We start from the raw sequence: 14,158 nt of genomic DNA, 5'->3' as shown, positions 1-14,158 counted from the left end.
GCGGTCTGAAAGCGTTAAATTCTTCACCAGAGAATTGAATTTATAAAACGTCGCGAGAGTTTCAGTGTCAGACTCCGATTTGATTGTACCATGACTTATTACATAAATCAACGCATCTGTCACATGTAAACCATTCGCGCTTGATTAATAGTCGCTTTACAATCAGAAATCGATATCGATGGGGTTACGAGTTTTGTTTCGTTCGAAATTAATCTTGATAAAAGATTGAGCGTTACAATAATCATTATTTAGTTATACGATGAAAAAGTAAAGTTGATAGCTAGGGAAGTAGTTGAGGATTTTATCGAAACAAGTAATTATTCTCCTAATTATTTAATTTGATTTTTGAATCTCTAAAAATAATAAATTGACGTTAATCAAATTTAATCGAGTTACGCAATTTTATTTTAAATAAATATTTCGTTGATGTGCATATGTACGCACTATGAAATTAGCGCATATGCATTACATACATAGTTACTATAGACTAACGAGAAAGAGCTGTAAAGGAAAAAAAAGAAAACAATGATTACTATCGGAATGCGAGCTGATACAAGGAATAATAGCCAGACTCGCGCGTACGACTGTATGAGGGGTGAAACCATTAATATTGCCGATAAAGTAGACGCGATACAAGGCCGTTGGAATACATTTCATTTTATGAGGATAGATGGACGGTGCTATAAATAACCAAGTATTTTCGCAATTTCTTTGATAATTGAATATTCGATAAGAATGTAAATGACAAATAAAAATATTATTTTCTGAAATAACATGTTTTTATAAGCGAAAATTTCAAAATATATTTGATTCTAAATAATTAAAATTTTCTCATATTTTATATATATATTTACATAAATTTTATTCAAATGTTTTTATAAATAAAGTTACAGCTTTTATATGTTACTTTTTTCGACGCAAGACCTTCTCTGACTAAATAATAATTTTTTAAAAGTATTGGCGCATTTTTAAATGTTGAGCCCTCATTATTTCTTACATTTAAAAATCAATGCGAATGAAAATACCAATGTTAGTATTCAGACAATTCTTTTATTGGAATAATTAACAGACATTTTAGCTTGTATTAACGGCGTATACTCCTATTGACTTTATATTAATAAATTATAAATTTTACTATTTTTTTCATGTTTGTTTCTACAGATATGGTGCGACTGGATGCTCTGCCATAGCACCGTTTGGAATCCTCCGCCGTCTTGTACGGATTACAGAGTCGGGTAAGTTTCTTAATTTCAAACTCAATCAACGAAATAAGATTAACGCGATCTTCAGTTATAGTAGTTCTCGATTTTGGCGTCTAATCCCCTTATATTGTTTCACAATGTACGAATAAGTTTCGTTCATTTCACAGACTGCTTTCTGTGTCTGCCACGAATTAATTACAACTTTGTTAATCGTGCAGTCCTAACGTTAGAATTAAATTTTAACTGTGGAAACGAATATACATCGTAGCTTGTAGTAGAAATGCGCGATATATCTCGAACTTTTTGATCTTGCGGTTTTGTGGCTTGTGTGGTCTGAATTGCAATCATGCGAGACTTTCAGTCGCGCTAGCGCTGATATTTATGCTCTTAAAAAAAATTTATTAAGCATTTATTAAGAACCGTACAAAAAAATCGATCATCGAGATTGCAAGACATGCATTTGACATTCGAAAAAATAGTTATTCATTAATGGTTGTCATCTGGAATATTTATTTAGTTTTTTTTAACAATTTTTTTTAATCAGTAATTAATTCAATGAGAACTGTATATATGCATGTGTGATATACAAGACGTAATTTGAACACGTAATTTTTGACTCGAGTAGACATTAAAATGATTTTTCATAACGTTTAAATTTAAGATTGAATAGTATGGTTAAATGAATGTAATAGCAAGGTGAAAGATTCAATCGATTTTATTATTCTTACTTTGGAATCGATAAACAATGTAGACTCGGAAATTAATCATTTTCGTATATCCTTCAAAGAGTTTTTTGCTCGGAAGAGACTATTATACGAAGGAGGATATTAATTCGAAAATGATTGTTATATTCGATCGTCTTCAGCCTCGGGGTTTTAGCTGTCCTTAAGGACAACACGAATGAAGCGCGAAGCACTTAACATGTAGCGCAATCATGCTCTCCGTTGACGTGTGGCCTTGAGATAACTTAGATTCTGGGAGCAAGGGATCATTAGCGCGCGAGATGCTACCAATCGTATTGTGACCTAATCACATTTGGCTATCATATCGAAATAAATTATAATCAGATTCATTTAAATACGCCTGAGGCACTCTAACTTTCAAAAATCTTTCGCCTCTTTTTCATATGGCTGTGCTAGGTTACAGACTTAAGGGCCCAGTTTATTCTAATAGTGTGAAAAATTGATGATATTGTAAAGGAATTTTTCTTCAGGAATATTAGAAATTTTATATTTTTAGTGTTTTACATTTTTGTTTATAGTACGTCAATATTTAAATATTTTAGATAGCTTTTTTTTGTTCAATACGAGTCTGCGCACATTCAAAAATGCATAGTTCGACATGCTATTCCACGTGTAATTGACTGAAATGGAAACAAACTGCTTTTAACGAAACAGGGGATAACAAAATCGGGAATAGTGAGTGACAAATCGAGGACAAAAGAGAATACAAAAATTCCTGTATCATTCCGTTTCATTGGATTGTGGCTGTACCTTTTGCTTAATAGACGCGAGCCTGTTCTAGCGAGAGAGCCGATATCTCACTAGGGGCGAGAGAGGGACTGGGAGGTGATGGAAGCGAGCGTGGCGTAGGTCACGGTCAACCGCTGCATCGTATCGAGGCTCGATCTCTCGCGCCTCGTCGCGCGCCAAGCACAGGTACTCGCGGCATCATTTCTCTATCACGCTTCGTCGCGAATGCATAAGTTACTGTCCCGCTTTAATTATTACCGCATCGGTTCTAATTTCAACTCGGCGAGAGCGCGCGATATGCGGGCTCCGCGAGAGAGATGCTGGTCCACATCCCGCTTTTGTCAAACGGATTAATCCCGCCCGAGATGCATCGAGAAGAGAGGCAAAGAGAAAGAAAGAGAGGAGGAGAGGAAAGAAAGAGAGAGAGAGATTTGTTAGGGTAGCTTTCGCCGCATTCGGCTTCGTCGCAGCTGCGCATAGCAACTATTAATTCAGGTTGACACTTGAGGTGTTTTGAATTATGACTGTTGTATCGGACTATTAATTTTCCTCGCGCGGTGATGCCTCGGCGAATCGTGCCGCGGTGTGAGAAACCGGTAAAGACGTCGCGACACCCGCGGCGGTCCCGTAGCGCGACACGTGTTCGTGATTGTAACGTTCCACATTCCGTTTCTAATTCATAATTCTTGGGCGGGAACCGCCGTCGCAGCTTGGTCGACGAATTTTCGGGAAAGAGGGAAAATGATAGATCACAACGCGTTGTCACTCGAGTATCATTTGTATACATGTAATTTAAAATAGAACTAATGGTTTATTGAGGAAATTACATGAATTACTAACAAATTAGATGAAATGAATATATTTGTAAAGAATTTTATATACTTATAGTGAAAATACAAATATTACTTTTGTTAGATTTTTGTTCATCTTGAATTTTTATTAATCTAAAATCCGTGCGAATTTGGCATGTTTTATATGTATATAAATTTGAAACAAGTTTGTGATAATCTATATATTTAATAATATATAATAATGATAGTAATAGTAGTAGTAATAATAATAATATATAATACATCTTGAATTAAAGAATGATCTGAATTTTTAAGAGATTACACAATCATGGTTTCTAATATTATAAAGATTTATATAAGATTTTTAAACGCAGCAAGATGTGATTGTTAATTCAATTTTATTCGATGATTTTCTTGCTCGAACTTATAATGAATTCTAATTTGAATTTCGCTCTTTCGTTTGCGAATCCATTGAATCCCCGAATTGTCAGCGCAGCGACGTGCCCTACGCTGAGTCATGTCGCTAAATAAGGAACCTAAAAGCACAGGGAAATCCCGATCCGGTGTCCTGCGGTGCTCGAGGGATCCTCCAAGGACCAGCGTTTCACAAAGAGATCGGGTCGGCGTGTCTCGAATTGATCATCCGCGAGCGTGAGCGAATACTTTTTGGCGCGCATCTCGTGCAGAGAGACGACGAGAAAAGAGAGAAAGAGAGAAAGAGCATGCCGTTCATCTTATCGACGCACGGCGCGTCGTCGCTTCTCTCGATGCGAGTTTCGCTAATGAGATAAAATAAAAGAAGAATAAGAGCGAGAGAAAAGAGCGCGCGAGAGTCACGCTTGTCCGACTGATGCAATCTACCGTCCATTAAACGAGAGCCTCAAAGCTCCCTTCCCTCTTTTATCCCCTTCCCCTCCCGGTCTCTATCTGTCTTCTTCCCTTTCTTTTTTTCTCGCAACGTTCTCGAGACGCGCGCTTAACCAATGGCTACTATCCGGCCGCGATAGGTTAATTATTGTTGCTCGTTAGCGATTAACAATTACGTGAGTCAAGCGTTTCCTTGACAAGGACGCCACGACGCGGCTGCCGATCCTCTCTCGATCTTGATCGCCGTTGCTTAGAATCGCCTGAGCAGACGATTCTCGCCGATGCTGGACGTGGATTCCGCGATCCGAGTCCCGTAGCAGACGCGATTAACCGATGACCTTTAACGATGCTTATCGATTAATCGCGTCGGAAACCGTCGCGAAATTAAGCGATCGATTAAGAAGTCTCTCCGTAATTTCCTCTCGTACATTATTATCAGAATCATGTCGTATATCGTAAATAATCGTTTGATAATAACTGCACGATGGAACGGAGTTTATATTTAAAAATTCATAGTCATCGTGTTTTTTTAATACGCGAATTTTATTTTCTGAGGAAAATCTGCAGAATATAATCTCGTAATGTATTTCAACTTTTTTATTACAATCTTTTTACAGGATTATCAAAAATATTTGCCTTCAAAAAAATCTTTTTTTCTTTACATAATGAAAAATTTGCATAATCGAGGCAAGCATACATTGTTACGAAATTGCTCGTGTATTACCAGTGAATAAAATTTAGTTTAGGGAAAGGCGGATCCTTGAAATAATGACCCTCGAAATTGCCCTTGCTCGAACAAGCGATCTTGGAGTCGCTACAGAGTAGCAAGTGAATTAAGGGTCCAGTTTACTCTAATAATATGAACAATTGATGATTTTTAAGAATTTTTTTTTGAAGAATATTAAAAAATAATTTTTTTAACGTTTTTATATATACTTTTATTAATATTTAGAGTATCAATATTTTTAAATTTTTGATATTTAGCTTTTTTTGTTCAATACGAGCCTCTGTGTATAGCGTGTTCAAAAATGCATAGTTCGACAGTACGACATGCTGCTCCGCGTATAATTATCTGAGATGAAAAAAATCAGTTTAATTTTATTCCGTAGATATTTTTAAATGCCATTTTAAAATAAATATTTAATATTAAATTTTGCTGAAATTTTTGCCATTTCTTCAAGATCAGAAAAATATTAAATATTAATTCTTTTAATTAGATTCAATATCCTACGGTCAATATCCTCAATCTAGCTTTATCTTATGGAGTAAAATTAGACCGAGTTTTTTCACTTCAGATAATTACACGGAGAACAGCATATCACACCGTTATTATTGAATACGCTACACGCAGAGATTTAACAAAAAAAAAAATTAAATATCCAAGATTTAAATATACTGATTGAATAAGTATATACTGTTTGAATATCAATAAAAACATATGTAAAAACATCAAAAAGATTAATTTCTAATATTCTACAAAAAAAATTCTTAAAAATCATGAATTGGTCGTACTAGTAGAATAGACTAGGCCCTTAATTGAGCGGACGACTTCGGCTTTACAGTAATACGGAAGTGGTGAATGGAAACGTATACCCCGTACGCCGTAGGTAGATCATTAATAACGTCGGTGGAACGAGCCGCCGCCGGTCGTGTACGCGAAGTACATTAAAGGTATAAATCTGTGATCTATTATTATTATCCGCCGCGCGCGCATTACGCGATGCTCTCTCGCCGCAAATAATTTCCAATACGTAATTCTTGACATTAATAATAAATAGTCGCACGGGAATATATCATATTCACGCGCGAGGACTCGCGACATTTTTTCTCTGTTTCACGCGACACGAATGGTCAGATATAAAATTTATTACAGGACACTATTGGAAAAATATGAAAAATTTGAAATTTTCAGGAATTTTTTTGTACTTGAAAAAGTCAAGGAATTCTCATGGAATTTTATTGAGATTCGGAAAACTTAAAAAAAATTTCTTCTTTGATAAGTCTGTTTTTAATATTAACAGTCATGTAACAGTCGGCAAGTCAAATGAATTGTGTTTAAAATGTATTATAAATATATACTTATTTATTTTTATTTATGTATTTAATATTTTAGCAAAATATTTAAATTGTAGTACATATTTTTTATTATATTTTTACTTATAAAAAAACGAAAATTATATGCAAGTGAAAAATACTTATCTTACAAAAGTTATTTAGTTTTTTTAAATACATTTACAAATCTAGTACTTGAAATATAAGTGTTTTTTCTTCGTATGATTCAAAAACATTGCAATAAGAAATTTATTTTAGAAAGTTACACTAAAACAGTTTTAAAATATTTTCTTTATAGAATTTTGAACAAAAATACTCAATAAGATCAGAGAATTTTCAGACTTTTTTACAAGATTTGAGCAGGCACCCTGTATTATCCGTCCAATCATGTCTTGGATTTATGTATCTCGTCGTAAATGCGCGAAATCGCGCATGCAAAAGCGTGCGAAAATTCGTGAACGCGCGTTCACGCCGTTTGCATCGTGATCGCTCTCCGAAACCGCAAAATCTCCGGGAATATCTCGATGTACCTTCGTGCGGCGCATCGAGACTGTATTTTCGGCAAACAGAATTCCATCGGGGGTTCTTGGTCACGTCGCTGTAATTGTCGTACCCTGCGGCGAGAATATTCTTCGCGTGACGAATGATCCAGAAACTGAAAATATTTACCTCATGTCAGAGCCAGTAGCGAAGAAATCAAGTAGCAAATTACCTGGTTTAATTTTGTTTCATAAGCAAATGTTTGAGCAAGTGTTGTTTACACAGCCGGCAAACCTCGCGAGTTTTCGGGGCATTTACGCCGTCATTCTTACAAAAACAATAATTAGGAATCTGAAATCCGTAGAAAATTAGTCCCGAATATTACTGGAGATATAAAGGAGAGGTCGTCGGCCTCTTTGGCCGCTACGGTGGCGTCAAGTAACGTTAGCAAGAATTCAGTAAAAAATATACTTTAGGGAATTAAGAATTATCATCTGAAAGCGGCGCGAATCACAAATCACAGTTCGACGACTCAATCTTCGAAGTGACGCCGGATTAATCGCACAGAAAATAAATTCGACATTTAGCCTCGATATTATCGAGAATTTTTTTCTTTCGTCTTTAAATTATACATTAGAAGAATCCAGTCCTTCGGAGAATTTTTGCCAAATCATTGGGAATTTTTATCGTGACGCAAACGGAGCCGTGGGCGATTCTTTCGGATTCCCGACTCATTCTGGATGCATGTTATCATGAAATTCAGAGAGGATGCTTAACTCGATCCTCTTGTTTTGTTACAGACCGCCGGGAGACGCATGGAGTAGGCTGGCGACGATGGTGAATCTTTTAGAAAAATTAAATTATACTAGGACGACCTTGATTCAGGGCAAGGATACTGAGGATCGTGAAGAGAATAAAGGTATGTCAGTTCGTAGTCTTTCTCTAGCGCTAACGATATTTACACTACATTGTTTCACCTAAAAAAATATCATGCATAAAAATGCAATTAAATCGATAGATATGAAAAATTAAAAGCTTAGTCTATTCTAGCGATATGAAAAATAGATAATTTTTAGAATTTTTTTATAAATATTAGAAATTGATCTTTTTGACACTTTACATATGTAAACTTTACATGACACTTTATTGATGTTTAAATAGTACGTTGGTATTTTTAAATCTTACATACTTAGCTTTTCTCTAGTTTATACAAATTTCTGTGCCCTCGAAAATGCATGATTCGACAGAATGATACATTATTTCTCGTGTCTAAAAGGAATGAACTCGGTTTGGTTTTATTTTATAAGGTATTTGTAGAATATAAAAATTTCAATAGAAAAAATTGAAAAATAATAAAATGGTCATTTTAAAGTTAAATATCTTAATTTTGCTAAAAATTTTTTCATTTCTTAAACGTTAGAAAAATATTAAATATTAATTTTTTAAATTCTGATTAGATTCAGAAAAGTGTTTCACACTTTTATTTATAAAAAAATTTAAATTGTTCAGTCTATTAGTTTTCAAGATATCCATGACACGAATTTCGAAAACATTTTGAAAAAAAAAATGCGTTTAAAGGCTTATAGGCTCATCTGAAGATCTGTGTATTATCATCTTTAAACTCTCATAATTTCGTCAATTTTAGATTTTAAGATTTTCAATAAAATGTAAAAGACATATTCTTCAGACATTATATACTTTAGAAAATGTCAACTGTCTTGATCCTCTAAAATAGACTGAATCTTTAATGAAATCGTAAAGATCGAGTGCAAGATCGAGTTGCCGATATTTGATCTTGGTATTTCAATAATTAATAGAATTTTACGAAATATTTTCGAATCGACATATAAAATCATAACATCGTACTTATTCGATATTATTTGATCTACGATATCAATAAAAATAAGCTTCCGAATACTCGAACAATAAAACGTTAAATCACACATCAGATATTAATGCGCGAGATGAAATCCGGAGGATGCTCGATCGAGAGCGATTCTTTCGAGCAAGCAAACCTGGACCAGGCTTAATCGAAAAAAGTCGCGAGTTATTCGAAGTGCCAACGAAGTCGGTGACCGGTCTGTTGACCCGTAGATAGCTGGCGCGACGGTTGCGTAACGGTGAATACGTTCGACATGACCACTGCAGTGCCATTCTCTTGTGGCCGTTTACTACTGGCGTGTGGCCAATGGTCTTTTAGCATGTGTGCGAGCCACATCGCCACTATATGTTGCTCGTCGCGTTTACGTTATGAATACACAAATTGCATTACCTCGAAGCTCATTCATGTGTAGATCTCGAGATGACCCGACGATGTCTTCCGCCGATTTTTCCGTATACATGCATCTAGCACGCATCGCGTCGATACATCCGACCAAATGGTACCGTTAAGCCTTTCAGATTGCAGATGGCTTTATGCGGAATTAATTATCATTTCAAAGCAACAATGCACGAGTACATATTAGCCCCCTTCCTTTCTTTCGATTGGTTTTAATTCAAGAAAAACGTAATACTATCAACGGTTCTAAATTTTTTTAAGCAAAGAAATATAATGTTACATCATCGTATTGATCGCGAAAGTATTGAAGTTTGACTGGTCATATTCATTCTTGAAAAATACCAATTCCAATTGTCGGCGAGCACTATTGGCAGATCAACTTTGGACATAACTGATGATCGTGAATGCGTATAATTTTTGCGAGAAAAACGCGATGAAATTTCCTATTTTCGTCATATCCCCAGTTTCTATTTTCGTAGATCACTAGCGATCGCGAGTTCGGTCTCGAACTGGGTCTTCCAACGGGTCCGGTCGTCTGGAAACGAGCGTTCTAGTTTCACGGCGCGTCCTTGCTCACGGTATACTTACCTCTAAACCGAGTATATACATACTGGACGTCAGTGCGCGCGTTGCTCATAGTAAATATCACACGATGAGATAGGACTGATCATGCCAGCTGACTAGAATTGATAAGTTCGTCAAGTTCATAGTTGCGACTTCTCTCTCTTTTCCAGTCTTCCGCGTTAACGTAATTATTATCTGTTTCAAAGACATCAGCGAGACAAAAGATGCGACATATACTTTTTTTCATTTTATTAATTATTTAAATTTAAACATCTTTCAATATTTCGATATATCTTGAAACTAAAAATTGTATTTTTTATTTAAAAGAAAAAAAAAAGATTACAATTGTATATGATGAATATATTTTTATAAACACTAATATATTTCTGCGCACGAAAAAGTTTCGAATTTACTCTTCGCATCGCGGATTATTATTCTGCGCTTATATTGTATTATCAGAATTTAATGCCGGACGCGAAAGACGGTGGGTCGCCAGAATGCGATCACATTTTACCGATTCTAAGGCACGTTGCATAAACATCTGAGCTCCTTTCGCGATACGTGATATGGATCTTTGCGGATAAATTCAGGGTCACTCCTCTGTATGCTCTATAAAAGAATTCGATTTGGCACGATCGCAGAATTTCATGTGAGGATTTTATCGTGCATACAGATGGTATCGAATTTTTACGTTTGCTTTTAGATCTGGAGCTCGTGAAATTACCAGAAGATATCACGTTGGCAGGATTCACGCCGCTCATGTTGAATCCGCAAGATCCTTGCTACGTGGAGAAAACGGAAGATATGGTAGGTTACATTACGTTATGTAAGATCGGTGCTTTTATTGCTGATAATAAATTTGAAAATAGAATATTGCTTTTTTTCTGCTTATATGATTTATAAAAATTTCAAAGTTTGGAAAAGAATTTTAATTTATTAATGTGACCGAAGTATCTCCGCGTTGTCATAGAATAAATTCGCGATGCATTTTCAGGAAGTGGCACAGGTGTGTCTGAGGATAAGCAAGATTCTCTTCTTCGGTCAAGTGTTCTTGTGCGGCTTGGAGACACCGGTGCTGAAACTGCAAAAGAGCGAGACCGGCGTCAGCGAATACGTTTCCGTGGTCGAGGCCTCGAGCACAAGTTCGCCGAGTTCGCCACCGACACAGGTATGTTGGTAACTGTCATAAATCTTTCGTTCCCCGCAGAAAGCGCGTACGGTGCGCTGTGTAGAGCCTCGCGAATTCCGTATTCGATTTTCCAGATTCGAAATGGCGAATGAAAGAGACGCAGAGAATTTATATCATAAAATTATCTTTAATTTTTGCTTGCTACAATATAATTTAATTTATTTCTTATTTTTTATTTAAAGAATTTAATTAATTAATTCGTTATAATAATAATAATAATAATAATTATTATTATTATTATAATGTTACGAAAAAGAGGAGAAATTTTCTAAATTACTTAAATAACTTGAATTAATTAAATTCTTTAAATACAAAATAAAAAATTAAATTGCTTAAATAATAATAAAAATAATTACGGAAATACCTCGCAATTACATCAGGACGGAATTAAAGCTCGAGATTTACCTCTTTGCAATTTCTAATCCGTTAAATCCGATCGCTGCCATGGTTCGTTATCTCAGGAACGAAATTAATTCACTTCCAGAGCGACTCGGAGCTCATGGTGGAGAGTTACAGCGAGGGAGAGGAGGAGTCGATTTCCACATTGAGAAGATTACCCTCGTGCGGCAACGTGCCCGACGATACGACGGCTCCCGTGGCGGCCGTCGAGATAAGGTCGCTGATCGAGAGGAAGGAAGAGCTAGAGAGGCGGCAACGGAAACAAGATCGACATCGACAACGGGTACAGGTGAGTGCGAGAAACATTTCATAGCGACATCCTGCGTAACCAGGAATGATATCAAGATGATATATCGATTCGTCGATGATAAAACGGTATTATAATTAAGCGCTACTTATTATGCACTATTATGTCGAAATTGTCTAATTTAAAATTGCTCAAATTGATTATTGTTACTATGAACGAACATGGAAATTTCTATCGCTATTCAATCTTTCAACCAAACATTATGCGTGCAAAATATAGATGATACGCGCAGATTTATTTTTATACTATGATATAATCAACGTTGATATATAATATCAGAAAAAATTATATTAAAATACTCATATTGAAAAAACATTTTATTATATCTCTATAATTTATAATTTCTATACTCTAACTCTTTGTGAAGATTGAAATCTTCATTATAAGTAAATGGTTATAAATGATTCCAGAAGTTAATTATGTGTGAATTATTGTTTAAAAAGAGCGCATTTTAAATTTGTAGTAAAATAATAAAAAAACGCGACTAAAAGAAAGCTGGTAATTCGATCGAGTGGCCATTCTAGATAATTATGTTATAAACATTCGGAAATTCGATGAACAATCTTGCCTTTCCCAAATTTCACGCTGACAAAGACATCCATCGTCGCTGTCGCTGTCAAATAATTGTCTACCACGCCATATTAATCTAACCATTATTTGTATTATGCTTTTCTCCCTGGTTCACCTTCGACCTAGTCCACCTTCGCCTTCTTGTCTCGAAAAAGCCGACAGAGAAATGTATTCATCGTAGCTAAGTCGAACTAAATCAAGAGATTACAACGCGCGTTTGCCTCCTTGCGAAAGGAACAGAAGATGCTGCATTTCTTTTCTTCTCCTCATCCTCCTCTTTCTTCTCCTTCTCGTTTCTTTTCGCATTCCTCCACCCCCTGTCATACCACCCTTTTCTGCCCTACCGTCCTTTTATTTCGAATCGCGCGATCCTCTCTCTCACCGCAGACTTTCGCACAGCACGCAAGCCGTTTTTATTTACGGCATCGAAACTCCTCTTTTTTGCATATTTATTATCTTACCCCAGCTTGAGGCCGGATTTTGTGCATACTACGTGGCCACGTACTCTTTCTCCTTTGCGGAGCGATATCTTTCTTCTCGAAGAATAAAAAGTAACAAGCGAAAGGAGTAGGCTGGCCAGAGATCTTGTACACGAGCGATTGTTCCGTTCTTCAACTCGATTTTTTTCGCGTGGATATAAGTTATATACTTTTGTATAAGCTTCACTTTTCGAAGGTACAGATGTAAAGCGTAGGAAATTAAATATTAATAAATACATTAGTAAAAAATACTATTGAAAATTTGAAAACGTATTAATATATCAGAATAAGCTTACGTATCTTTACGATACGTTTTTAATGACTATAAAATTTGGGGAATTTTCAAGAATTTTCTGCTTAAGAAAATACAAGTTTAGTCGAGCTTTTCTATCATGTTATTTGAAAAACCAGTATAAATTTCTCGTCGCTTCCCGTATTTCTTGGATTTTTCAACTGACGGTTTTATCGGGGAACGGAACTGGAGGCGAAATACGGATCTCGGCCCCGCGTAGCTCTCGATCGTAGAATTGTTTCGAGGATAAAGTTCAGTGGAAGACCAGTGTGACCTCGCCGAAATAAATAACTGCGCTATCGTAACCGTCGGTAGTTTGTTCGACAGCCCCATGCAGTTTTATCGCAGGTCGTCTTTCTCCGCGAATACTCTATTTTTTTTACTCAAACCTTTTCACATTCGATCGGCTTTTCCTTTTTCAAGGCACGATAACGGCCTTACGTTAAATTTGTATAGGCTATTTATACTCTGCAAATCCAAATCTTTTTTCCTTGGTACTACTTGCTTTCTCGATAGAAGATTTTAGAACTCGCGAAAACTACGTCGAAAAATGTACCTATTGTTAAATGTAATTTTTTTTAAAATTTATGTTTCATATATTATATCAAATATTTATTATTATATATGTATTTATTATATATGTATTAATATATTTACTTATTATTTATAAATTATTTATTCGTTTTTATTTATTCGTATATTTATTATTTACATATTATTGATTTATATATTTGTTCACTTATAATATATTTTATATTCAAATTGGTATTAGAATTGATATTAGATGTTTGTATGTACAATGAGAATATATAAAGACGAAATATTTTACGGTCTAGTGATATCATTTTTCGAGATGTTAACTCTATATTATTATCTTAAGTAATCTTCTACACATGATTGCACGCGTGTCTCTTTAATCTCTTAAATTTATGCTCTCGCATAGTTTCTCACGAAAATCTAGGGTAAAGTTCCTCACTTTTAACGCCATCAGAATACTATGCCACTAAATTCAACTATGATAGCATCTGAAATTCACGGGTCAATTTTGATGCTTGAATGAACCTGCCTCGGAATCTAGAACAATCTTGTTGCACGCGCAACACCTTGGAACCAGTTTTTCCGCGGACAACGGTGATTCTAAATTATGCCACTCGAGTCGAGTGAATTGCGTTTGCATACATCCCGCAAGCTTTGAATTACTTTAACGCAAATTAAT

At 35.4% G+C, this 14,158-nt stretch overlaps 1 protein-coding gene across 8 annotated transcripts in view; it reads left to right on the top strand.

Annotated features, from left to right (window-relative positions):
- The window catches only part of LOC145961209 (telomerase-binding protein EST1A), a 101,459-nt gene that overhangs the window by 60,659 nt on the left and 26,642 nt on the right, over window positions 1–14,158 (top strand). For all 8 annotated transcript variants that reach the window (XR_014435594.1, XM_083081192.1, XM_083081191.1 and 5 more), the window contains exons 19-23: window positions 1,162–1,235; window positions 7,665–7,783; window positions 10,410–10,513; window positions 10,701–10,874; window positions 11,380–11,583. Coding sequence is in view for 7 of the 8 variants with exons in the window: in XM_083081192.1 (XP_082937318.1) it covers window positions 1,162–1,235; window positions 7,665–7,783; window positions 10,410–10,513; window positions 10,701–10,874; window positions 11,380–11,583 (675 nt within the window). In the remaining variant the exon portion in view is untranslated. The remainder of the gene's footprint in view (window positions 1–1,161; window positions 1,236–7,664; window positions 7,784–10,409; window positions 10,514–10,700; window positions 10,875–11,379; window positions 11,584–14,158) is intronic.

Source organism: Camponotus vicinus, unplaced genomic scaffold (assembly GCF_025532165.1).
Source record: "Camponotus vicinus isolate PSW18456_S1 unplaced genomic scaffold, iyCamVici1.0 SCAF_11, whole genome shotgun sequence".
In the NCBI taxonomy this organism is placed as follows: Eukaryota; Metazoa; Arthropoda; class Insecta; order Hymenoptera; family Formicidae; genus Camponotus; species Camponotus vicinus.
This window is presented reverse-complemented; position numbering and strand designations above follow the sequence as displayed.